The following is a 26,580-nucleotide window of genomic DNA, read 5'->3' as shown; positions in this document are numbered from 1 at the left end:
TAAGCAAATGCTCAAAAGTGTGCTTTAGGAACAAAAGGGTGAGTGTCAGGAGGATGGAGCCAGGCTCTTCTGGGTGACAACCAGTGACAGGACAATGGGCAATGGGTGCGAACTGGAACACAGGAGGTTCCACTTAAATTTGAGAAGAAACTTGTTCCTGGTGAGGGTGTCAGAGCCTGGCCCAGGCTGCCCAGGGAGGTTGTGGAGTCTCCTTCTCTGCAGACATTCAAACCCGCCTGGACACCTTCCTGTGGAACCTCAGCTGGGTGTTCCTGCTCCATGGGGGGATTGCACTGGATGAGCTTTCCAGGTCCCTTCAACTCCTGACGTTCTGGGATTCTGTTGGTTTACCAATATTTCAGTTCTTCAGATTTCTCCATCACCACCATGTGTACATGCCCTTTAACACTAACCTTGGGCACACACAAATCCAAGCCCAGAAATGAAGCTGTAACACAAGCACCTAAAGTTTTGTGAAGGAATGACTGCACATCCAGACAGGATGACCCAGCTGATGGAGTCCTTGTGTCAGAAACACACTCAGGAAGGTCCCACACCAGCAGCTCATCAGGTGGAAAGGGCAAGTCCTATGAAAGTAACCGGTCAGAAGAGCCACCGATGGGTGCTGATGGAGCCCCAGGCAGACCTGCCCATGCTGACCTACCAAGCTATGAAGCTAAAGCAGTTATTTCATCATGTCAGAGTGACTGGCTGATAAAAAATGGTAGTAAATGTTTAGCTGTGCAAAAAGTGGGGAAGACATTCCTATATTTATAGGATAACCATGGTTTTTGACCTATTACCATCTACCAAAAAAAAAAAATCGTTGTAGTTCTATGAAGAATTTGGCTTGGTAGCAAAGGCAACATTGAGGATTACAAGGAAAGAAGCTGAGAAGAGAAAACATTGTGATTGTGTAGATCCAGGGTGCACCTGCCCATTGAGCACTGCCTGCAAGTCCAGTTCCCTCCAGCCTCAAATTAATGTATAAAAGCCAGAAAAAAAGTATAAAAATGGCAAAAAACAACCAAAAAAAACCTTTCACGATTGGAAGAATTCACCAAGTTCAGGGGTTGTTTCTTCAGGATGGAGAATATGAAAAGCATGCATAAGTTCAGGGGAGAGTAATCTATTTGGGGCTTGCACCCTCAGAAACTTCCCACCCTATCACTACAAACACTTCGGGTCTCGCACAAGTACTGGGATATTGATCCCCAGGAACAGAACAGTTTAAGGATAAGAGCTGCGTGTGACCCGCTTTTTCCATCTGCCGAGAGAACTCTGTCAAAGGCACGAGCATTTACTGGTGTCTAAACCTACAGAACCGCAGTTGTTCCTGGGGATGCTAATAAATAATCCAAGCCTCCTCATCTCCTGCTGCCCGTTTTCCCCTCACTTTGTATTATGCAAAACAGAAAAATATTACCATCCTTATGGCATCCTTCTTGAAAGGCATGCATTTCAAATATCATAAAGAAGTATTGTCATAATGAGGTTAATGACAATAGGGTTTCCAATATCAAAGAGCCAACATGCAGCTGCTTTATAGTATGGAGTGATATAGCACAGAGCTCCGTAATGAGAGAAGAGAGTTTTTGGGTTACGCATTTTAATGAGTTTGTAATAAGCAAACTACTACGGAAGCGGTAATTTGCATTTCACAGCACTATTTAGATAGAATACTTTGTTAACACTCACTACATTGAAGCAGGAAAATTAGCCCAACTTCATAAGGATTTAGAGTCTGAACATGCACAGGCCATTGCGCAGAAGATTATATGCTTTTGGAGCCAAAAGAAACATATTTGGCAATACGCACGGGGAGAGACAACAGAGGGGAGGAACGCAATACCTGCGCCTTTTGTGACCTATAGAATAAATAGAAATAACTCCTGTTTTGTGTTGCGTATGCCTCATTTGATGTCTCAGTTTGCACCTTGCAGTAGCAAAGCACATCAATGCTGCTTTTGAAAGCGAGATCTTCAACACTGAGCACAAACTCACTCTGCAACAGCTGCGTATCAGCACATGAGCCGTGTTCTGTGCCCTGGACCTGGCAGCCACCACCAGCCTCAGACACTCCACTCCTTCCCCAGCCCTTGCAGCATGAATCCAGCCTAGAAATCAAAAATACCTTGGCTACCCAGTGTGCATGTAGCACCACGCACCCTGTGCTGCTCTCATCACAGCTCATCCCATGGCAAGATGTACCTTAAGAATAATGCATTCATCTATTAATGCTCCTTATGGGAGGCATAATCAGCTTCGTTAGAAGTCATTATTATGGTAAAACCCTGGGAAAAAAAAAAAAGTCATGTCCAAGGCAGCAGCATGATCAATTAAATACCTAGAATATGTGACTAATATTGACAGATGTGTACAGGAATTGCCGTGGGAGGTCAGACACTCCATCAGGGCGGCAGGTCCCACGAGCACAGCCCAGCCCATGCCCAGAGCCCTCCGGGGACCAGCCGGACCCACCGCGGAGCCAGACGCAGCGAGGAGGGCACTTGTGTCCCCTAGAACAAGTAACACAAAACACGGGTGCAGCCACAAGCCGGTGAACATGTCCAGGGATGTTCCACTGCAGCAGGAGATGCTGCTCTGTGCCCCGGGGCAGCCCCCCCCAGTCTACATGGAGCTTTCACAGCACACTACACAGAAAACACTCTCTGAAGCCAATAAATTTTAACATCTGAGGTCAAAAGCTACTGGACTTTCTGAACTGGTAATCATTACTTTGTTGTGAGGGGTTTTCTTGCTTTCTTGGAAAGCTCCTATAACCCTATAACTCATGGACAGTGATTTTCATTGTCCTACCTTCCCAGATTTCTCATGGAAGGGCACAGAACAGGCAGATTGGGGTAGATGCATCTTTCCCAGGTCACAGAAGTTCTGCCAGCAAAGCCTGTACCAGCCCTACTCTCTGCCAGCAGATACCCAAGACAGCAAGAGCAACAACAGGAGAGCCCCCCTATAAGGTCCCCCAAAGCCCTGGGGTAGGACACGGCTCAGGCTGCTGCCACCAGCCCCTTGCAGGGTGCAGGACGCCTGTGAGTTGATTCCTTTCCAATCCAGAGCAGTTTGCAGGCAGCGCTCCATGTCAAACACAAGGCCAAGCTCTGGTGGCACCATCGCCTTTCCCGAGGCCAAGCATCCTCACCCATAAGGCCCAGGAAATTATAGCTTGTGCTTGGCGAGATGTTATTTTTAAGCCTTTATAAACAAGGGCTTGATCTTCTTAAACAGTTTGGATCTGCTCTGCCGTGCACATTCACAACTGAACAGCTGACTGGGGTTTGGGTACGAATCTGGTACAGTGAAACCAGAATGGGCTCAGGCAGGAGTTCAGCTTGTGGTAGCCACTAAAAGCTTTTTCCATTGCATATATCAGTGTAAAAGTTGAGAGCTGTTATTCAACAGGACTAATACATCAGTTGCTCTGAAGTCAATAGCATTGATTTTGGTAGGACCAGGGTTTCGCTCAGCCGCGAATAACAGTTCCAGTAAGAGGTGGGTAATGGGAGAGCTCCAGGATCACAGGAGCCAACAGCTCCCGGGGAGGGTTTCCCCATGAGGAACCCAGCGGTGCCAAGGCTACAGAGACCAGGGAGAAGGCACTGAAGTGCTGCTCATTTTTAGGCACAGTCTGTCTTTTACCTCCCAGGAATTTTCTAATATCCAGGAGAAAAAAAAAGGCTCAGGAACCACCAAGATCACCTCAGCACCCAGAAGTTTAACAAACACATACAGGTGGAAGAAAGGGCTGTTTAAAATAAATTCACTTATCGCAGCTATTACTTGATCATTTATGACTTGAGCAGAAAGAAGGAAAACAAAGGACACAGTAATATGTAGTTTCCCAAAGGGAGCGAAAAGGAAGAAGAGTCTCACCAGAGGCTCCGCAGCCAAGGAGCAGCCACAGGATGGGACCATTCCCTGCACTGCACAGAGACCCAGCTCCACTTCCTGCCTGCAAATCTTAATTTCTGCACAGCCCCGTACGCACAGCGATGCTCACAAACCCACCGCGCCGTGCTCAGGTCCTGCTCAGCCCCAGGGCTGCTGCAGCTTCTCAGCCTCCTGCTCAGCAGCAGAAGGCTCCAGTTGTCATTAAGCCTTCACAGAGCCCTTAGCTACATGATCAAATAAAGAGACACGGTAATTTACAGCAGTAAGCTATAATCTCTTTTAAATAAAGAATTATTGCTTCCTCCTTCAGCAAGGACTTCAGCACGCTGGGCTGGCTCTTCCTTGAAGCACCGCGATATCTCACTTGGGACTAAGCAGAAACGCGTAAAAAGCAGAGTATGTTCAGGAAAATGCTGGAGGAGAGGATGGTGCACCTGGGCACGTTGTGCAGTGCTCACCACAGAGCACAGTGCCACTTCTTCCGCCTAAAACTCTTTCTATAAATCACTTCACAGGCAGTGGGATCTTTGCTCTTAGAAAACATCCACCAAGTTCAGCAAGTCCTTGTGTGGTTGCACCTGTAAAACAGTACGGGGAGGACTGACATTCCTAATCACTGGAAAAATAGTAATAAAAGTCAGAATAGGGGGAATACCAACCACACTTCATGCCAAGAAGCTCCTGATGTCAGTCTGCCTATGTAACCTTTGCATCATTGCCTCCAACCTACTATGTGCAAATATTATCTGTCACTGCTGCATTTTGTACCATGAACCCGAGGCAGCCCTGCTCAGCCAGCTCTCCACACAGGTTTAAAAACAATCCCAAGAGAACAAATGATCCGTGCACCCCTGGGACAGGGGAAGCTGGGGAGAGCCGTTTAAGGAAGGCCTGGAGGTGCTGGAGCGAGTGGAGAGAAGGGAACGGAGCTGGTGAGGGGCTGGAGCACAAGTGTGATGGGAGCAGCTGAGGGACCTGGGGGGTTCAGCTGGAGAACAGGAGCTGAGGGGAGACCTTCTGATCTCTGAACTGCCTGAAAGGAGCTTGGAGCCGGGGGGGGTCGGGCTCTGCTCCCCAGGAACAAGCGCCAGGAGCAGAGGAAACGGCCTCAAGTTGTGCCAGGGGAGGTTGAGGTTGGATCTGGGAACAATTTCTTCCCCAAAGGGCTGTGGGGCATTGGAACAGGCTGCCCAGGGCAGTGCTGGAGTCACCATCCCTGGAGGGTTGGACAGACAGACATGAGGTTCTCGGGACATGGGGCAGTGCCAGGGGTGGGTTATGGCTGGGCTCAATCTTGAGGGTCCCTTCCAACCTAAATGATTCTATGACTCCACTCCAGAGCACAGCTTCTCTTGTGGTCAGCAGTCCCAGCTCCCGTGTGTGCTGTACACCCCACAGCTCGGCTGTGCCGCACTGTGAAGGACAGAAATAATGCGAACACGAACGTTCACTGGTGTGACCCTCGGTGCTGGATCGAGCCCTGCCCAGCACACACCGGCTGTCCCCTCCGTCCCGGGCAGCATCTCCAGCCCACAGCCAGCCGCTCAATTAAACAAGCTTAAAACATCTCTGAAGAGTCAGAGATGAGGCCCCACAAACCACCTTACAAAAAAATAACCAGTAGATGGCAGGGCTGCAAAGCCTGATACAATCATGCCAGTTCGTTTTACTTCAGTAGGAAGAGATAGAATGATATTTTAAAGACAAACATTTTTATACCCTAACTACCCTAACAGGATCTATTAGTACATCTGTACAGATATTTTAAAGAGTTATGGCTACAGGATTATAATTAGTGCAAACAACCCAGACCAGGAAGATCCATTCGAGTCAAAGCTATTTTGAAAATCCAAATAAAGTAGAGCATCTAATAAAGTACAGATAATTCTCTACAGCAATACCCAGCTCATTTTAGGCATCAGCCAACTCAATTTAGGACTATTGCCATCAATATGCTAGATAGCAAAGACTTCACAGAAGCTCAAGCATGTACCAGTGCCTGCCCCACAGAAAATGAATATTCTATTCCTTCCTTTCATTATTTTTTTTTCAATAAGATAAATCCCACATCTTGCCCAAGTCATCCACGCACCATCTTCGGTCACGCACCAGGCAGTATGGGTCCCACCATAATCCTTGCAATGCAAAATGCCATTTTTGGACATAGCAGGAATTTAAAAGTATTACATTACTTGAGGAGTAATCAGAGCTACTGACTCTGGGTGGGTAAACCCGGCACTCAGCAGCACCAGGAGATGCTCCCGCATGCCAGGGAGGGACCCGTCCCACATCAGCGTGGGCCTGAGGACACACACGAACACTTCTCTGCAGGATCTTGGGTGTTTCAGGACCGACTTCCTTCCCCACGCAGCTTCGCTCAGTGTACTTTTACATTTAGCCAATTTTAAGAGCTTTATAGAAGTCTTATTTTGAATCTAATAGCATTTATAATGCTACTTTTACATCAATACAGTCGATTTTTTTTATCAGCTCATTTCATCTTAGTGTGGTGACTTATAACATTGCTAACTTCTGAGTCTCGGCAGCTCCCTTCCCCATGTCCCAGCGCACTCAAGGGCTCTGCAGGAAGGTTTGCTGCCCAGAGCGGGCTGGCGGTGGGAGCTGTGACACCAGCACTGTCCCCACCGCTCCGAGTGGCTCGGGGCACCCACACACCCGAGCGCTGCCAGAAAAGACGCATAATAGGCAGACTGGTTTGTCTTGCAATGCCCAGAGAAGGTATTTCTTGACTTTGGCCTCATCACCATGAAATTATAGCCCTAAGATTACATCCCCGAGGCATTCCAGCCGTAACGAGCAGATACCGATCTGCGCTTGTGGACACAGACTAGAACAAACCCATTAAGAGCGCTGTCATTACACGGTCAGCTCCAAAGTGTTTGAGATGCTCTCCCCATAGCACAGCTCCAGCTATGGGATCCTACAAACCAGCCTTGTTAAGAAAATGTTTTCCCCCATTTTTGGGGCTGAAGAGGAAAAAAGCAGCAGCAATTTGCTTTCTGACTTCCCTGCTCCACTTGTTTATGGTGCGTGTTAGTCCGTGTGTAACTTCTGGATTTGGGCAATCATTAAATTTCTGCCATGAGCATTATCAGTGGCAGAGGTGGGATTTTAGTCCCTTTCAGGGGTCTGGCTGTGGACAGCAGGTCTGCTTCCCATCATGGGGCACCAGCCAGAACCAGCCACCCCCTCACTTGGCTTTCTAGCACCTCCCAGCTCTCCATCACCCTCAAAGCAGCAACTTAGAGCAAATTAACCTAACTACGGCACAGTATCACATGCACCTGGAGTGTTTTCCTCAGAGTAGGCACCCTGAACTTACACATGGTCTCACTGTCCAACATTAATGCTGCACAAGAGACTTTCATGCTCTGGTACTTACTCTTGGGCACCCACAGCACTCCACTGCTTCCAAAAGGAGGGTGCCCCCCACTGAAAGGTTCAGGCTGCCCCTGGAAGGAAACACCTGAGCTCCCACCAGCTTCAGGGAGTGGGTTTCACACAAGACTAACACATTAAAGCCATCCTGCCAAATAGACCCAAAAATCAGAGCCCTTGCACACACACGGTATGCCAAAGTTTAGAGATTATTGTGCTTTTAAAACACCCCGGGGTTGATGCTTCAATGCTGTCTCAGTTTACTTATCACGAGGAACACAACAGACCCCCATCCATCCCATCAAAACGAAACAACTCTTCTTGCCCAAGGACCAGATCAATCACACACTCATAGAAGGTTCCCTACCTGCATTTGTCCTCTTGTGCGCCAGGAGAAAAAACACAACCAGGAGCAACCCCCAACTGGGACAACCCCAAGAAAACCCAGGCATCTGGGAGGCACTGAATAAATCCTCTCTGGGATTATTGCACCCACCTGAGCAAACCCTGCCCTTCCTGATGAAGAAACCAGCAGCACCTGGCACTGCCCCGGCTGCCTCTGCCTCGTCTCACAGGGCAACGAAGGAAACAACCCCAATTATTTCTTACCCAATCTACCCCTCCACACCTGAGTGTATGAATTTTGGGGATGCTCCATGAGTGCTGCATGGCTGAGGACACAGAATCACAGAATCCCAGAATGTCAGGGGTTGGAAGGGACCTGGAAAGCTCATCAAGGTCAATCCCCTCATGGAGCAGGAACACCCAGCTGAGGTTCCACAGGAAGGTGTCCAGGCGGGTTTGAATGTCTGCAGAGAAGGAGACTCCACAACCTCCCTGGGCAGCCTGGGCCAGGCTCTGCCACCCTCACCAGGAACAAGTTTGTTCTCAAATTTAAGTGGAGCCTCCTGTGTTCCAGTTTGCACCCATTGCCCCTTGTCCTGTCACTGGTTGTCACCCAGAAGAGCCTGGCTCCATCCTCCTGACACTCCCCCTTTCCATATTGATCCCCATGAATGAGTCCCCCCTCAGTCTCCTCTTGTCCCTGCTTTGCCATATGACAAGGGGAAAGGGTTTTAAACTAGAAGAGGGGAGATTCAGGTTGGACATGAGAGAGAAATTTTTTATGCTGAGGGTGGTGAGATCCTGGCCCCCGTACCCAGAGAGGTGGTGGATGAACCATCCCTGGAGACATCCCAGGCCAGGCTGGACGGGGCTCTGAGCAACCTGAGCTGGTGAAGATGTCCCTGCTCATGGCAGGGGGGGCACTGGGGAAGCTGGGAAGGTCCCTTCAATCCAAACCACCCGTGATTCTATGACCCCTATGCATGCAGCGCTCTGTGCCATGTACAGCCAGGAGATCCTCAGGACCAGCCACACACCCCTGGAGTTCCCTGAATCTAAAGATTCCCAGGACATCTCTGCAATGTGCTGCTGCAGACCAAGGACCTGTCCCCATGTCCTCTACAGCACACTGCAGCCTGGTGAGCTGTGTTTTGCTGCAGGTGTTGGAGGCTGAGCACAGCATCAGCATCCCCCAGGCTGGGGGTGCACTTCATGACATCCAGCTGATGGGTCCTGGGACAGGGGACATGGGAGGTCATGGTCCTGGATCCCAGCCCTCTGCTCGGAGCACTGAAGTCATCTTAAACTAATAAATATTGTCACTTACAGTACAGGGTGTTTCAAAAATATGAACCTTATTTCAAAGATACAGTGATTTCAAATTGAGACCATCTTTTTGAAACACCCTGTAATTTAAACTTCCGGACTGAATCTTTCTTCCCAACAGGCTGGGACCTCGTTTGTCCACGCTCAGTGTCGTTTGTCCGTCTCAACCACGACAGCTCAGCCCGACACCGAGGGAGCTCATGGCAAGCAGGACAGCTCATGCACAGGGGGCTCCGTAGGGCAGACTGGGGACAGAGCGGGGCTCAGACCCCCACGTTTGCTCCATCCATCAGCGGGTGCAGCTGTCGGTCACAAGCGCTTCATCGCATCGTGGGTTTGGCCGCACTCGACCGGCGCTGGGGCTGCTCAGGCGTTTGGCAGCTCCTCCGGTTTGTGCTCAGATCCAAACGCCGCGACAAATTCACCGAGCAGCAAATCCCGCTGCCCAGGGCAGTCAGCAGCACAAGGTCTGGGGTCTAACACTGAAGGGTTGGTCCATTAGAATAGAAAATCAGGAGAAAATCGCATTGGTAAGAGTAATTATTTAATCCCTGGAAAAAGTTTACCAAGAGTTGTTGTGCATTTTCTATCACCCACTTTTTTTCTTTTTCTTTTTTTAATGAATATTGTATGTTGTGTCCGTATTCAGGGAGGACTTCAGCGAGGCCCTGTGGGCTGTTTTATTCCAGAGATCGGATGCGATGGGCTTGACGATTCGTAGAGCATCGCTGAAGCAGCCACGAGGCCTCTGGAAATCGCAGCTCCCAGGATTTAAGCATTAAAAGGAAATGCGCTGTTATGTGTAACAAGTGATTATATGGCACTTAAACAGAAAATCAGATGCTTCTTATACTGCAGTATGTTAGGAAAAGAAACACGGTAATGGGCGAGGTGAGAGGTGGTTAATACTATAATGTTTCCCTGTACGCTACTGGTGGAACCATTCTGGAATATTGCATACAATTCGCAGCATATACATACACGAAAATGTCTCTGAAATATATAACGCTTGCTGAAATGTTGCATGAGGGAGTAAAAGATCACTGTCTGCTACTGTCTGAAAGATGATAAATACCAAGAAAGAAGGAGGCTTTTTTCAGATGATCAAACTTGACATAATTGTAAAGAGCAGGATTAGCACAAGATTCAGTACTTTACTCAGATTTACAGATGCTGCGACCGCCTGATTACAGGAGCCTCTCGGCTTTCAATTGAAATAAATATAGAATTACTAGGTCTTCCTGAATATTTAGGTTAGTTTGAAAACACAAGCTTTAAAGGAGAAATACCACAGGACAGATGAAAAGCAGATGAAAAGAGCAATGTGTGCTGCGGTGCGGTGTCTCCGGAGAAGCCATCGAACCCCACTGCCTGATCACCTGAACTGGGCCTTCGCTCTGCCGAGGAAACCCGGCACAGTCAAATACTCTCAAAGTAATCAAATACAATTCTTTTTCCCCCTCCCATTTCTATTATTCTTTTGCTAATTTAAATTTATCAAGTTAAATACAAGTTAAAAGCTCCACATAACCGTATATGGGCTGTCAGTACCTTTCTCGGGAAAGAATGTTGATGCTGCTGCTGCTGCTGCTGTTGATGATGCTGATGATGCTGATGAGGCTGCTGCTGCTGTTGATGATGCTGATGATGCTGATGAGGCTGATGCTGCTGATGATGCTGATGATGCCGATGCTGCCTCGCACCCCATCCCTGTGCTGGACCCCTCCCCACTGTCAGAAAAATGCACGTTCTCCCCTCAAAAACATGTTTAATTGAAGCAGCGTGAGGGCACTTGTAAAACCTGACAGGTTTACACCTGCATTATAAAGATGGAACAGAAGAGTTCATCATCGTCTCTAATCAACTTTTCCCTTTTTTGTGCATTAAGGGTTCTAGATAAGTTGCATCGCGGTGTTTTAAATTGCCGAACAGCTTCAGGTGAACTTTACAGGTGTCAACTGGCATCTCTAAACTGTCCAAGAGTCCTATAAAAGCCTGTGAAGCAAGAGCAAAATTAGGAGATAAATCTATCACTTAAAACAAAAAGAATAAGCTGGGAAAGAATATTTTCAGTGTCACTTTTTAAGAGGGCGCTGGAATGGAGAGTCGCAAGTAGCAAAGACCTTTTGACACTGCTAATATTCAAGGTGTGCTAATGAATTTATTTAATTATCCCCCAAATTCTTGATGTGTCTGATTCTTGATGTCATGATGAGCAGATTCAGTTCTGTGCTGATGTGTTAGAACAGGGCACAAGGGGTTCTTTTGGGAAAACGTGTCTTACTTCATGTCCGAATTTCACAGCTTTAACAGTAAAGTAAAAGCAATAAATAATGAATAAGCTCTTACCTGCATCTTCCATAATTTCTATTAATAAAAGAGCAGTTAAATATTTGTGCCTTATAAAAATCAAGCATCTGATTGTGAAGTAAATTCAGTCAGCAAAACACGACTTTTCCTGGTAGTGCAACGGAAACAAGCAGATTGTGGATATAATTCCACCCAAAACAAAGCAGACAAATAAAACCGCACTAAAATCTATTATTTAGTGGGTTCAAAACGTATCTAGGCAGGTCTACGAGGTGTTGACACCTGGGACCAGTCATTTTACCTTAAAAGAAACAAAGGCCTGCATCATTTTTAAACTCATTTCCTGCTTTATTTGCTGTATGTGTTCAGCCAAAGTTCATTTTTCATAAAGCTGCTCCAACAGGAACACCATCCATTTTCATAATTCACGCCATAAAAATACATAATCTGAATGGAAACAAATAGCCGTTCGAATAGTAAGATACACCTGGGTGCACTTTCTGCTTTGGGTTTCTGGCTGCAAAACATGATCTGCCATGAATTCGAGCCTCACACGCTCTTCCAGCAGGAGAAGCGGTGGGATGGCCAAGCCCCACCAAGCCCCATCACGGGGATGCTGAGCACAGAGGGTGAACAGGAGCAAAGGGGACAAACAGGTTTTTCTGCCAGTCCCGTCATTTCTAAATCAGCTTTTGATGGGCAGGGGTAGGATATTAACTTGTCTGGCCCAAGGGCCCCAAAAACCTTCTCCAGTTCCCCTTCTCACCCCAAGCGATCACAAACAATTCTCCCCCAGCGTCCCGTTAGATATCAAGGCAGCATCTTGTATACGTGATTTCTCAGGAATATTCACAATATTTTTACCTTGTACGTTCTCCCTCACATTCTTCATGTACGACTCGATGGGAGCTGCGTTACTCAACTAAGATACAGGTTTGGAAAAAACTGTTTTATGTTTACTATTCGCCTCCTTTGCTGGGACAAGAACACAGTAAATGCATGTAATTGAAGCAGATAACTCCAACTTACTCTCCCTGCGAGTATATTGCCGTGCACATACATCTTGATTAGATCATTTTCCTTTTAAAAAGGAAGCTTTTTTGTATCACGTTGTCTAAGACAATTTCCAGCAGAGTCTGCTGGTGGAGTTCTCTGCTAGCAATATTTAAATTCAATAGTCTCCTTGCTGTTGTTTATTATTTTATAACGTTCACGTTTTCCTCCCTCATTCCACCTGTCTCCATCAGCAGGTCGCAGCACTTTTGCACTAGCAAACAGGCCTGGAGGCAAACATTCCCTGTCGCTGCTGCTTTTTGTTTGAATCCCTGATTCGGAGGCAGAAGCCGCCGCGTTTTCTGCTCGGCTGGCGGGGGAGCTGCCGGGATTCGGGCCGGCGCGGTCCCCGCTGAGCGCGGCTGCCACATTTTGCTGGATCTGGTGGCCACCAGATAGGTGACCTCCCGCCCCACGACCCCGCGTCCAGGAGGGCTCCGGGCGGGGGATTCGAGGTGATGCACAAAGACAGTTGCTTAAGGAAGGGGCCACCGCTTCAGTCAACGTCCTCTAGCATCCCTGACACTTCCCACTAAAGTATTTAACCTCCAGCGCTAGAGGAGTTGACATCACTCCTTTTTTTATGGTTTGGAGAGTATGACCTTTTCTATCACCGGACTTTACTTACTTCCCTTTCTGCGCGAAAAAAAATAACTGGGAGAGATTTCAGCACATAAAAAAATATGATTTTGTGATTACTAAAAGCAGAAAGTCCTTATGCAAGGTTGTTAGAAATAACTCGTGAACTGAAGGCAGCCCCTCTTTAAAGGAATGGTCTCACTAGTGTGCTGGGTCTTGTATAAAGGGCTGTTGGGTCGTATCCGAAAACCGTTTTCACGAAGTCACTCACTTGTATTTGCGTCTTTATGCTGGTAGCACATTGAGTCCTTGCACAGATCGAGACTTACTCCAAGGTGTAGGTGCATACGGATCAGGACCGTGCACTTGTAATCACAATCACTTTGCTGGAAACCTTATTGCACAGGGGAACTTCGGTGCCTGAGTTCAACCTCCCACGTACAAGACGGGTCTAGTGAGCTGCGAGTGTTTAATAGTGTATTTTATACGTGTTGAGACATGTTTGCAGCGTGTCCACTTGAAAAGGAGCTGCAAATGTGTGCTGCCGTGAGGAATACCCTGATTTGGGAGCAGACAAGATGCCCCAGGCTGATGGAAGAGTGAAACTGCAAAGGTAACGCGCTTATACCGTGGGGAAACGTCACCGCTGGCTTCTGTAGCATCCCCACAGAGCTGGAGTCGGGAGTTTCGCTGCCATTGGAACACACTGAAGGCTGGAGGTAAGATTAAAGAAGGAGGAATGAAAACTGCTGATAGAGAGTGCGGTGCACTAAAAAGTGAGCTAAGAAGAAAGAGATAAGGAGCACCAAGATGTTGTCACAGTTCTACTCTAATAACTTAAGTAGCTGCCGTTAGACAGCAGTCCCAGAGCGGCGTAATTTAATCTAGGAGTGAAAGATGCCAAGAATACATACGGTGTCAAAATAAAAGGGGCCGCTGGCAGCCTGTGAGCCGCCCTCTGACTCCGTCGCATCCAGGTGGCCCAAAGCGTTTCGAAAGAAGATGATTTCAGTGTTTTAAATACCTGACGCTATCCAGCCACCTGCTAGTTTGCATGCATGCTGTTGATTTAAAAGGCTGGAGCACAATCAAGCTTTCTTTTTCTGAAGAGCACAACGAGCATGTGAAAAATATATGATCTTTTTAAATTTTAAAAAGTGGATTGGTAATGCTCCTCGCGACAGAAGGAGAGTGGCACAATTAATTTTCAAGCCTTATGCACCGCACAGCTCTTCTGTGGGCCGTAACAAAAGGCAGCGCTTTGTAGGGAGGTTTGAAGGTGAAATTTGGGGGGTGCACGTGCCAGCCCCGCACCGTCTGCACGGACAGACCGCCCGCCTTGGGAACGCCCTGGGGCGGTCGAGGAAGCTGCTTTATAAATATTTTGTGGGTACCCATCTATCTTAATAAAAGTAGCTCAACCTCCATGCAAAAACTGTATAACAAAGGCAAATTCACTGCTGTTTTTCAACAGAATGCTTCTTGGTTTATGGTGAGGTGCTGGGTTGGGCAGAATCAGCGGGGCTTAGGTCTGGGCCGACCAGCTCTCCCTGGGTCTCTGCCTCCTGATTTCGTCCCTGCTGACTCCACAAGGCCCGCAGAGACCTTTTTTTCTTTCCACTCAGGAGCACTTTTTAAGAATTATGTATTTTTTGGGGTTTTCCAGGCATCAAATGTATAAACTTCCCTTGAATGAACCACTGTGAGCTGAACTTTACCAATCCGTGTAATAAGTACGTTGTAAAACAATGGCTATCCTGATCTTCCTGTGGCAGTTCATAAGGCCACCGCCGGGTGACTCCTGCTGGGTCACCACATCTCAGTCTATCCCCCAAGCCCCAGGCCAGGCATGACAAACCTTCCACGAAATGCTAAACCGAAGCACCTCCACTGATTGCACCTGTAGCAGGGGCACACCAGGACACCAGGGAGCAGGATCAGAGCTGTGTTGTCTTTTCTAGGTCTACACCCAGCTTTAAGCACCCCCTGCACATCTGGACAGATGTTTCCCAAGTGCTTACACTGGTGTAAGCAGCAGCAGAGCTCATCCATGGGTGAACGGAGCAGAAACAACGCCGAGAGGTGTCCCTGCCCCAGGCAAGCTGAAACCTCCACCATGGACACTGGTGTGCAAGGCGGTGTTGACCACAGCCACCAGACACACGTATAACGTCCTGCAAACCGACAACAATGAGCTCCTGCCCCACCGCCCACAACCTCTCCCAGCTGCTAAAATCTACCACTCTATTAATTAAAACCAAACCAGTAAGTATCTGCTGTCAGAACAAACCTAAAGGTGAATGTTACCTGAATTTATAACCAAGGTCAACACCAATAGGCTTATTTTTTTATAGATGTAGCTCCATTCCTGAAGTGTGGCTTCACTTCACTGCAGGAATTTGACTTGGAACCTGTTACTTTTCTTCTGAACACCTTCACATCTTGTAACTGCACATCATTTACAAAGATCACTAGAAAGTATCGGCGGTGGCAGAGAGTTTGCTAAATATCACAGCAGTTATCCCCTCCTCGAAAATTAACCAATACTGCAAGAGTTCCTGTACTGAACTGGGAGAGGGAGTAGAAGAGCAGGAATAAACAAAATACAATTGTTCTAGCCAGTAGCATTCTTTGTACGCTGCATCGCCAGTGCAACACAGGCTTTTCAAAATCAAAGATTCATGTAGCTAAGAAGTTCTTGAAACCTATTTCTCGAAAGCTGCCAGCATCGCACCCAACGTGACAAAGGAGTGCGAGTTGGAAGCATCAATTCAAGCCTGAGTGGGTAGATTAAACCCATTTAAATAGTTTTAAAAGATTTGCCCGGCGTCTCTCCAGCGAAAGTTCGGAGCGGTAGATTCACCCGCTGCAGCCCCGCAGGACAAACTGTTGCGTTTCTAAAGCGTTTTGCTCCGAGAATCGATCACCTTTCCCGGGCGAGCCGGGGGGGCAGGGGAAGCGCCCGCGGGACCTTTTCCCCAGCGCTCAGTTTCCGCGGAGCGGGGCGCAGGGCGGCCCTGGGGAGCGGGGAGCGGCGGTACCGGGGGGGGCGGCCCGGTTCGGGGCCAGGGCCGGGCCGGGCGAGGTTTCCCCCCCCCCCGCCTTCCCCGGGGCCGCGCCGCCGATTCCGCCCCCGCGGGCGCCCCGCGCCTCCCGCCCGCCTCCCGCCCGCGCAGCGCGGGGGGGGCGCTTGCGCACTGCTGCGCTCCGCGCACCGCCGTGCCCCACAGAGCCTCGGCGAGGCTGCGGTGGGTAAGTAGTGTATGAAAGCGCGCAGAGCACACGCACACTTCTCCGCCGTTCCCTTCCTCAATAAACGCTGCCCTCCGCCCGGGTTGGGGCTTTCCCCAGGAAAACCTCTCCCCGGCCTAATTAGCCGCGAAAGGTAAGCGCCCGCGTACGCGGGTCCCGCTCCTGCGGCGTCCCTGGCTGCGCGCCTCTGCGCGGGGGGGGCGGGAAGGGGTGCGGGCGGGCGGTGGGGCGCGGGGGCGGCGCGGGTGGCGGAGCGCCCGCTTACCTGGGACGGGCCGTGCGCGGGGGCGGCCACACCGCGCGTCTGTGCGCACCTCTGCGCGCCCCTGCGCACCCACATAAGTCCTGCCTCGCAGTTACTCGCCGACGGCGGCGAGCGCGGCTCCTGGCTGCGGCGGAGGCCGCTTTGCGCGCAAGTAGCGCGGCGAGGGTGCTGCGCGGCAGCGGGCGCGGGAGGAGCGCGGCTGGCGCGGCGCTGCGCGGGGTCTCGGCCGAGTGTCCGGGGTGTTTTGCCCTCCCGAGCAGAAAAGCGGAGCGCCGGGTGCTGCCGGAGCCGACGCGCCGAGGTGCCCGGACTAAAAGGCAGGAAGCAATTAAAACTCCTCCTTTCGGATTAACAACCAAAAATTGATCGATCTGTCAGGAATACTGTTGATTTATGAAAGGTGCTTATTTCCCTGGTATGGAGAATTTTATGTTCTCTAGGTGAAACCGAGTTCACCCAGCTCCAGAGTAGATTGATGTTTTAATAAAAATAAATAAAGGGGAAAAGCTAGCCTGGTCTTTGGGGACATCAACTCTCAAATCGCGGAGTTAGACTAACAAATCAAATTGCATTATCTTTACCTTTCATATCTTTTAATCTAACGCCCCCCGAAATCGCGGGCAGCGCCGTAGCCTTTGTCAGCCGTGAAGTTTGAATATGATGTTGCAAAGTTCAAATAACAAATAATCGATGTTTCGGAGGCAGAAGGGCAGGGGGGAGCGGGCCGGCGGGCGCGGTGCGCGGCCGCCCGCGCAGTGTCCTGTAGATGGCACACCGTCCCCACGCTAGAGCCGCGGCCGCTTCTCTGCGGTACGGAAGGGATCTGGCGAGAGAAATGTCGATCTCAGCACTTGTTGTTTACCCAAACCAGGGCGCGTTTCTTTGCCGAACCCTCGGAAATTCATTTAAAATGCACGCCCCGAGGTGTGCGGGGAGCGCCCCAGCCGCCCGCCCGCCGGCCGCGGACTTCCTCGCCTCCCCGGTGTTCGCTGAAAGTGGGAGCGCAGGTTGCGGGAGAAGGTGGCGGGGAAGCGCGGAGCGGCGCGGGAGCCGGGGGGGAAGGCGGCGGCCGGGCCCGCAGAGGCTCCGCACCCCGCGGGGGCCCCGGCCGGGCTGGGCGGCAGCCGGGCGCCCCGACACGTTTGTCTTTGCAATGTAAATTGCAGCGGGACAAATTGCTTATTAATAGTCCAGAAGAGAAGGCAGTTTCTTTCTTTCTTCTTTTCTTTATCTGTTTTTATTTCTGCATGGCCCCCAGCTATGCTCTGGGCAGCCTCACCGCCCAGCGGTTTCCTCTTCATTTCAATATCCTAAAGAAAATGCAAATCACCACTCTGTGGCCTTTTTAAAAAGTTAAATTAGCAACAGCTTTAAGTGACTCCATTAGTATGGAAAACATACAAATGTTTAATGTGGGAATAGCTTGTCCTTTTTAGCACTGCTCACTCCGCTCCCTGAACGGCGCCAGGTTGTGGGTTGACGAGGAGCCGCAGCTCGGGGGCTCCCCCGGTGAAGCACCCGGGGCCGGCTGGCCGGGAGGCTGCACGGAGCTGCGACCCCGCGCATCACCGACCTGCTCTCAAGGCTTTAATTATTTCAAAGACCGCTGTGGTTTGCGGGGAAACGGTGAGACGGCGGCAGGCTCTGGGGCAAGAAGACGGGAACTTTCCCCTGTGTGTCCCCACCCCAGGGCTCCGCGTCCTGCCCGGGTGGACGAACGCTGTGCGACCGGAGCTCGGGGCACGGTGCGCGGTACCGTAGCCCGGCCGGGGTTTACCGGTATCTCCGCCGTGGCGGAGCGGGAGATGAGCGTCCCGGTGCGGGGCTGGGGCACCTACTGCTCCTCGCCTCGGGGGGGAAAGTACTTGTTAAAGTTTTGCTCCGTGAGTGCGGCGGCGGCGCGTCCCCGTTCCGTGGGGCTCTCCTCGCCCGGTTCGTGCAGCCCGAGCCCCGGACCACGAATGTGTCACCGTGTGTTGGCGCAGGATGCTCCCGGATCCCTTCAGGGCAGAGCGTCGGGGAGAGTGAGCCCTGACCATGAAAGAGTTAAGGTTTATATTATTCAGTAGAGGTCTTGTTAGGATGTAATCTGCATTTTCTAACTACTGCGTAATAAAAAGTGAGAAGTTTTGAGACACCTTTCTTGATTATACCTTTGGCGATACTTTAGGTTTTACATTTAATTTGCATTTTGTTCTTAGTGAATATTGAAGTCTTGAGTGGAGGATTGAATTTTATTAGGACATCTGGACTGACAATATCAAATCAGACACCAACGTCCCAAAGCATGCTAAAATTTCAGAGTTAATTAGAACGAAGTGTGTTTAATTAAAGCCAATTATAATATCTGAAATTATCTGATCGATCCTTGTTTGTTCAGTTGGAGCCAGTTTATATTGTTCTCACCGCACGACAGGACCTGTCCGGCCGCCAACTCCCCGCGGCCCCGGCTGCGCGCCCGCGCCCGTCCCGCGCCGCACCGCGGGGGCGGTTGCAGGGAGCCGCGTCCCTCCGAGCCCCTCGCCCCGTCCCCGGGGAGCGGAGGAACGGCGGCGGCCCCGAGCATCCCCCCGATCATCCCCGCGCAGCCCCGCGGGAAGGGCCGCGCCGTCGGGCAGCCGGGAGCCGGGCAGCAGCCGCGGGGAGATTTCCCTTCCGAGGAAAGGTTCTCGCTAGACACTTGTCTGCCAGGGCTGGCATTCGGGCACGGGGAGACTTTAAGCCTTTTAAATTTTTAAAAAATATTTTTAAGAGCTTATTTTTTGATTTAAAAATATTTGGGCACCGGCCCGCGAAAGCGCGGCTGGAGGAGCGCGGGGCCAAGGGCCGGTTTGAGTAAAACTGCACCGACACGGAGTTTCTGGGCTCCGAGGCTGCTGCACCACCTCGCCGCACCGCCTGAACTCTGGGCGCGCAGTGGCGCGCAAAGGCGCGGAAGGGGACGCGAATGGCCCGCCGAGGGGCCGCGGGGCGGCCCGGCCCTGACGCCGCTGCCCGAAGGGCCCGGGCAGGGAGTGTCGCTCCCCCGTCCCGCAGCGCCCCCGCAGAGCCGGCGCTCTGCCCCGCGGAGGTCTGCGCGGAGCGGCTCAGCCTGGTTGCCGCTCCCCGCGCATCCCCGCGTCCGGCTGCGCCCCGCAGGGCGGGTGTCCGTACCGCACCGCTCGGTTTCCACACGGCTTTTACCCGGGCCTGGGATGCTCAGGAATTTAAATTAAAGTGTTCAGATCAGCTCAGTCCGGGTAAATAAATAAATACCAAAAAGCGGGTGAGGCTGGAGAGAGGAACTAGAGCATCCCAAGGGGGCAAATCCTCTGCGCGGGTCGGCCTTTCCTCGCACTTTACCCTTTGCGGGGCGCTGGGCGCCTTGGCCAGTGGAGGAGGGGGTCGGCGGGCCCAGAAACACCGGTGGGGGGACCCGGCCCTCGCTCTGGGCTCGGCTCCGCTCCCGGGCCCCGGCTCGGCCTCTGCGCGGCCGCGCTTCTGCCGTGGGCGCGGGCTGCGCGGCGCCCCGCGCAAAGGCCGGGCCGGGCCCTTGGCGGAGCTGCGCTCCCGCGCTAATTACTGCCTCCACTGGGCCTGTCCTCGTGAATTTACACCCCGAAGTGCCCGCCGGTGGGCAGCCCCCGCCCCGAGAGCGGAGCCGCGGTACCTGGGCATCCACCGCTCTATTGAAAATACCCGAAAATGCAAATTTATCACTCCCCTGCAACACAGGAAACAAGAGTTAGCAGAGATTTGTTTCGCTTAAATCGGGCATAAATTACACCTACTGTAACCGAGCACGTTAGTAATGAAGGCGCCTTCAAACAATAAAATTGAAATATGCACCTGGCCGAGCTTGTGCGGGCCCGGCCGTGCCCCGCAGGGCAGCGGGGAGCGGACGGAGGGCAGGGCCGGGGCCCCCCTCGCCTCTCCCGGCGCAACTTTCTGCTGGGAAAGTTTCTGCGGTGGGAGCCGCTCCGGGGGGCGCGAAGCAGCACGGCCCACGCGGGTCCGCGATGGGATTCAGTGGAAAGTAAACATGGGCTCAAACTTCTGTGATTTAAAACGTAATATGTAAAAAAAAAAAAAAAAAAAAAGAAAAAAGTGAAATGATTAAGATGATAGTCCCGAGGGGATTGTCCCGAAGAAGAAAAAAAATAAAATAATAAAGTTTAGGAGAATCCTATAACGGCTGTGGAAATGAGGCTATCAATTTTAATCTGCGCGATCCACGTACAGCGTGTGATTATGTGTGATTATGCGGTGCGGGGAGAGAGGCGAGGGGGAAGGAGGACGCGCTCCCAGGCGTGATTTACCGCGGGCGCGGAGCTCTGCCCGCCCGGGCCGCGGCAGGCGGTGCCGGCGGGGCGCCCGGGGGGCCGGGGAGCGGGGCCGGGCCGGGGGGACAGCTGGGCTGCGGCCATCTGACCGGCTCCGCCGTGACATCTGGGAGCCCACTGGTGTGTGGCACGCGAATCGCTTGATGTCGCTATTTAAATGCAAATTTGCGGGGGGGATCACTGAAGCCTCACCCCGTAAATTCACACAAAAGGGAGACTTGGCGCGCCGCGCCAGAGGAGGAGGTGAAGGAGGAGGAGGAGGAAGAGGAGGAGGAGGAGGAGAAGGAGGAGGAGGAGGGAGGGAGGGCCGCGAAGCCGGGAGGGCTCGGGCCGCCCCCGGCCGCCGCGCACACCCCCTGCCCGCCCGGCGCCGGCCCGTGGCCCCGCTCCCCCACGCTTCTCCCGTGCAAGGTGCCGCGGCGGCGGGAGCAGCGGCCCTGCCCGGCCCGGCCCTGCCCGGCCCTGCCGGCCTCCCCGAGAGCGGGCCCGGCTCAGCGGGGGCGGCCCGGACCGCTGCTCCCACCGCCCGACCCGTCTCCCCTCCCGGGCCGGGGAGAAGTTGTCGGGGGGCGGCTGCCCCGCGGGGTGCGGAGCGGTGCGGAGCGGGGCGCATCCCGGGAGCCGGCAGCTCGCAGCCTGCCGCGGAGTGACAAAAAAAAAAAGATAAAGTTGGTGAATGATAAAGACCGTATTTTCCACGCTTTGGGTGCAGGACCAGATGATCTAGAAAATGAGCTGAAATAGATTCAGCCTCAGAGCCTGTTGTGAAGAGCAGCTGATTCCCCTATTTCTGGCCAGATGGCTTCTGAACACAGATTTGCATTCATTTTCGCTTAATATCGTCCAAAATAGTGGGGCAGCTGCATTTGTTGTCAAAAAGGTTTAAAACTCCCTTTCTTTCTGGGGCAGGATCATTACCTTATGTGGTGGGCTTATGGAACTTTTTTTTCCCCCCTCTCCTTAGTCAACAGTATCAGATTTAAAAGGATTTGTTTTAAAACCTTCTAATTTGGTAATCAGATTTAAATCGCCTTGGCGCGTGTAATCTGAATTAAAGATACTGTAAATGATTTTAAGCATCATGCTTTCGTTACCAGAGGGAAGAACCAACTTCGGCATTGTTCTGTGCATTTTAGGAAATATGTTACAATTATGGTGTTGTTGGGCATTTTTACCTTATTTTTGGAGGGTGGATTTTGCGGGAGAGGGAGAAGCGGCGCCTGCCCGAGGTCCCCAAATGTGTCCGTGCCACCAAATGTCATTTCCACCCCGAGAATCGCATTGTTTGGGAACTTTGGTTTGCTCGTCCCTCCGCGATAAAAGTGTGAGGTTTTGCAATCTGCTCTACTGTACCTCAAAAGCTTCGGGCTGATTGTGAATACAGGAATTTTCTTTTAATTTATCATGAATAGTTTCCATACACTTTGATTTAAGGTTATTAACATTCTATAGACAGTGGCATCTTTAATATGTGGCGATCGCTTCTAAAGACTAATCTCATTACCCTCAAATAGTCATAAAATATGATTTTATTATACTTACGTATTTAATTAGACGGCCAGCAATGTAATGGATTTTGAGATCGGGTAGAGCAACAGCTTTGATAATTCACTTATCTTTGGCAATAGTCATTAACCCCCAACACCAGCAAAATAGATTGCTTTCTAACACTTTTATTTTTTTGAGAGAAAGGATCGGACGCGGGGGGGAGGGCGGTCTGAGCGCAAATCGGGCTTCGATTTTAGGCGATTAATTGGAATATTAACGCGCGCACCTGGGCAATACCTAATAATAATAATAATAATAGAAGTCCTAAATGGGTGGAAAAGCCCATCGCTCGAGGCGTATATATATATATGGGCATACAGATGTGGATATCTATGTGTGCGCGCATGAAGGTTTCCAATATATACTTTTACGCGCATTATTAGCACTTTGATATTTGGGGCTCGCAACATGCGCGCCCGCCCGGTCCAGGCGCCCGAAGGGGTTTGGGGGGGGGGGGCCCGCCTCTGGACCGGGCGGGATCGCAGCGCTAAACGCCTGAACCCCACGCTCCATATATGGTGGTGACCACGCCCATCGCTTGCGTCACCAGTGACGCCACCTCTCCCGCGGTGGCGGGGGCCCGGCTCCCGGGGAAGGGCGCGCTCCTCGGGGAGGGAGGGCCGGGCTCTGCGCGCCTCCGTCCATTCCGTGTAGACGCCAACGGGCCCGCACCCCCGTTTTCTCCCGTGTGTGTGTGCGCCCCGGGAACACCTCCGCGGTAATCACTGTATTTTTTTTCCCCGTTTATTTGTCTTTTGGAGCAGGAGAGCCTTGCCAGAAAGTGGTCGATTCAGCAGTGTCCTGAAGCTTTTTTTTTTTATTTTTTATTTTTTATGTTTTCCGTCCCTCCTCTCCTTCGCCGAGGCGGTTTTTTACTAGGATGACACCACGTTGAGCGCGTCTGCAAACAACAACAAATATATTTATTCTTTTAACCCCCCTCCCCCCGAAAATAAACCCAAACAACCTCGCAGTGTCGCCGGCTGCAGTTACACTTTTTTCTTTTTTTTTTTTCTTTTTTTTTTCTTTTTTTCCTTTTTTTTTTTTTTTTAAACCACCAAGCTGGAACGCCATCCAACTCGCTGCACAGAAGTACTCAGTAAATTGTTTATGTCGTGCCAATACAGGACAGATTGAAGAAGGAAGCAAGACTTGAACTGGGCTTTTCTCCTACTGATCACAGGGAGTAAAGTCATCTCTTATATTCCAGTCGCCAAGGAGAGAGAGAGAGAGAAAAATCAAGCAACAACCAACCCACCCCGTATCTGACATTTCCCTCAATTTTAACCCCTTTTGGTTAGGAGCTGGTTTTGCCCAAATTTGTTTTAATGTTTGGGATTCAGGAAAATATACCGAGAGGTGGGACGACCATGAAAGAAGAACCGCTGGGCAGTGGGATGAACCCCGTCCGCTCCTGGATGCACACTGCTGGGGTAGTGGATGCTAACACGGCCGCCCAAAGGTACGTCTGCCAAATCCTCTCCCGGCGGTTTTCTCCTCCTGTATTTCTCATCCCGGCCGTAAATTCCCCCCACCCCCCCACCCCCGCCCGCCCCGTATCAGTTACAGCCTCCCCGCTCCGCGCCGCTCCGCGCTCCCCGCGTCCCCCCGCGGCCGCGGAGCCTGCGCGCCCCTTCCCGCCGCTCTCACCCACGCCTTGTCTTGTTTTCTCCCGCAGCGGCGTGGGGCTGGCTCGGGCACATTTCGAGAAACAGCCGCCTTCCAATCTCAGAAAATCCAATTTTTTCCACTTCGTCTTAGCTCTGTACGACAGGCAGGGGCAGCCAGTGGAGATTGAGAGAACAGCTTTTGTGGACTTTGTGGAGAAAGAGAAAGTAAGTCTGCCTGTTATCTTATTGGTTTTTAAAAAAAAAAAAAAAAAAAAAAAAAGCAACAACCCCAGCGTTTAAGCGTGATTTAATTGATCAAAGATAATTTCCTAACGGGACTCCAGAGGCGCCCGGACCACGTGCGGGTCCCCCCGTTATTGCGGCCGCTCCGAATAGATCCTGGGGTTAGAAACTTATCGCCGCGTCCCCCGACTTATTTTAACGCCGGGATGAAACGGCTAAACATGACATATTCGCACCGAGATAATGACATCATCAGCGCTCCACAAAAGTGACCGTGGGCCGAATTTTCTGCAAAGTGTTAATTCCGAGCCGCTTCAGGGACGAGAAAAAAAATATGTACGTCAGGAGGAGAGAGATATTTTTCATGCTAAATGTAATTATTTATCGTTACTTGCAGGAGCCAAACAATGAAAAAACTAACAATGGAATTCATTATAAACTTCAGTTATTGTATAGCAATGGTAAGTTGTCGTTATCTCATTTTTGAATGTCCGTGTGCCGCAGAAAAGTCTTACTTTCCCTTTCAAGGCCTTTCGGAAAAGGACATAAAGATATGGAGATTAAAATTACACGCATGTAAACACGGCTCTCTCCTTGGCATATAAGGAAAACAAAACATAAACGATCAATAAGTCAATGGTACTTCACATGATTAACCGGTTGGTCTTGAAGTGGAAAGTAAAAAAAGAGGATCGATAGCTGCTCCAGCACAACATCACTTTTTAAGTGACTTTTGCCACTTTTGCCAATTAATGGTAATTACTGGGAGGGGGTGAACAGGCGGGGCGGGTTCCCCCCGCACCAGAAGAGCCCGCGGGGGTCGCGGGGTCGCTCGGTCCCGCTGCCCGAACCGCCGCTGCTTCCCCGCGTGTTTCCCTCCGCCCGCGGCCGCGGGTCCGGCCTGGCCGGGGGGGCTGCCCGGGACACGACCCCGCGGGGCAGGTTGGGAGTGGACGGGAGCTCTGGCACTTGCTTCATTTCTGCCTTTTCTTTTAATTTTATTTCTGAGCCTGGCGCGAGTGCCGGTCCCTGCCCGCCGCAGTTAATTGCCTGACCTCATGCTTTCATTATCTAATTTGGGTGGTTCGCTACTGAAATCCTAATAGGAATTTTGTCTCTGCTTTCCCTCCCCAGGAGTCAGGACAGAACAGGACCTGTATGTTCGTCTAATAGACTCAATGACCAAACAGGTGAGAAAGTTTACGCTTTTCTTACCATGCACGTTCCTAAGTTTGTATTTTGCCCTTTGCCTGCGGTGGGGCGGGAGGGATATTAGACAAATGGACCGCACCTACTTTTAATTTACCTGAGCGAGTAATTCAGATACCTACTGCTGGAGGATATTTTAAAAAGCGAAAAAAAGGTGTGTTGTTGCTGTTCGAGGAAGCGTTGGCATCATTAAATAGTGTGTGTGGCATTAAGGACAACGTCATGTGAACAGATGTTCGATATAATTAATTTAGCAAGGGAGAGAGGAAAGAAAAAAAAAGAATCAAGTTGCCCAGATTTATTTTTCAATGCGCTTCTTCCCCTTTGCAACTTTTTTTGGGCGATATTTTTCCTCGGTGAGGACGAGCGCTCCGAAACTGGCCGGGATTAGTCTTTTTCTTTTACAATGCAATGGTCTCGTAACGCGAGACGTTTATTTGGATTTAAAAGTTAAATGTGCTGAGGTGAAAAGTCATCTTGTTCTCCTCTAGTCCATATTCACCTCTCAGCCCCCCATCTCCATAATTCAAACTCCGTGCTCCAGGGGTCACCCGAACCCGTCCGTTTCCCTGAGATCAGCTTCTGTTTCTTCCCCAAACCTCTGTCATACCTTGTAAATAACATAATTACAAGCAGTTCCTTATTAAATTATTTAACCTGTCTTGGTCAACTTTTCCGATGATAACTACGTGTTATCAGCGTTGCACCACAGCAATTAAAGACAGAAAGCTACTTACTAGCTTTTGGATTTAATGAACTTTTTTTTAAAACTTGATTTTATTTTTACTGGAGAGACATTTCATGATTTTTAAATTTTTTTTTTTTATGTATTTTTTGGAGGGGGGAGGTCGGGTGAGAATGGAGAATAATTTACAGCGTTCTGGAAATCAGATAGCAGGGATGGAAATGGAAACCATTCCAGCAATCTGCCGGGTCGCAGCACCCCCGGCCGAGCCGAGCTCTGCCCACATGGATTATTTTGGCGAACTTTGCTGCCTCCGAGCTCGGGTGCGGGACCTTTCCCGGCCGGGCCCGGGGCCGCTCCGGCCGCGCTAACCCGCACAAACTTTCTCCTTCTCTTGACTAAAATCGTCTCGGATCTCAACGCCTGCGGTAGTAAAATAGTGTGATTTCCTCTCGGAGCAAAGCAGAGCTGACAGGCGAGCTACAATTACTCTGACAAAGACGAAGGCGTTGTACCCTTCAA

At 50.7% G+C, this 26,580-nt stretch overlaps 2 protein-coding genes across 18 annotated transcripts in view; one reads left to right on the top strand and one right to left on the bottom strand.

Annotated features, from left to right (window-relative positions):
- Positions 1 to 9,513: 9,513 nt before the first annotated feature.
- On the bottom strand, positions 9,514 to 17,742 carry LOC139828585 (uncharacterized). Its single transcript, XM_071812297.1, has 3 exons — positions 17,417 to 17,742; positions 16,442 to 16,781; positions 9,514 to 10,977 (listed from the first exon to the last, which is right to left on the bottom strand). Exons 1-3 carry the CDS (start codon positions 17,740 to 17,742, stop codon positions 10,843 to 10,845), a joined length of 801 nt encoding a protein of 266 aa, XP_071668398.1. The 3' UTR covers positions 9,514 to 10,842.
- The window catches only part of EBF3 (EBF transcription factor 3), a 125,950-nt gene continuing 115,551 nt past the window's right edge, over positions 16,182 to 26,580 (top strand). For 5 of the 17 annotated variants that reach the window (XM_071812253.1, XM_071812255.1, XM_065843224.2 and 2 more), the window contains exons 1-4: positions 22,890 to 23,773; positions 23,990 to 24,146; positions 24,562 to 24,625; positions 25,299 to 25,354. In XM_071812253.1, coding sequence (XP_071668354.1) covers positions 23,640 to 23,773; positions 23,990 to 24,146; positions 24,562 to 24,625; positions 25,299 to 25,354 — 411 coding nt within the window. In that variant the 5' untranslated portion in view covers positions 22,890 to 23,639. Of the gene's footprint in view, positions 16,310 to 22,888; positions 23,774 to 23,989; positions 24,147 to 24,561; positions 24,626 to 25,298; positions 25,355 to 26,580 lie in introns of those variants that run through there. The other 12 variants (XM_065843225.2, XM_071812251.1, XM_065843222.2 and 9 more) reach the window with 6 other exon arrangements.

The sequence above is a fragment of the Patagioenas fasciata genome, chromosome 8 (genome assembly GCF_037038585.1).
Source record: "Patagioenas fasciata isolate bPatFas1 chromosome 8, bPatFas1.hap1, whole genome shotgun sequence".
Lineage (NCBI taxonomy): Eukaryota > Metazoa > Chordata > Aves > Columbiformes > Columbidae > Patagioenas > Patagioenas fasciata.
Note: the sequence above shows the minus strand (reverse complement) of the source record. Positions and strands in the feature narration are given on the sequence as shown.

Excerpts from the sequence above, each read along its gene's own strand:
- LOC139828585 (XM_071812297.1), bottom strand. The coding sequence starts at position 17,742 with ATGAAGAGGAAACCGCTGGGCGGTGAGGCTGCCCAGAGCATAGCTGGG. Across the intron at positions 16,782-17,416 it reads TTTCAGCGAACACCGGGGAG|GAGGAGTTTTAATTGCTTCC; the intron begins GCGAGGAAGTCC and ends TTAATCCGAAAG. Across the intron at positions 10,978-16,441 it reads CCGCGCACGGCCCGTCCCAG|GCTTTTATAGGACTCTTGGA; the intron begins GTAAGCGGGCGC and ends CTTGCTTCACAG.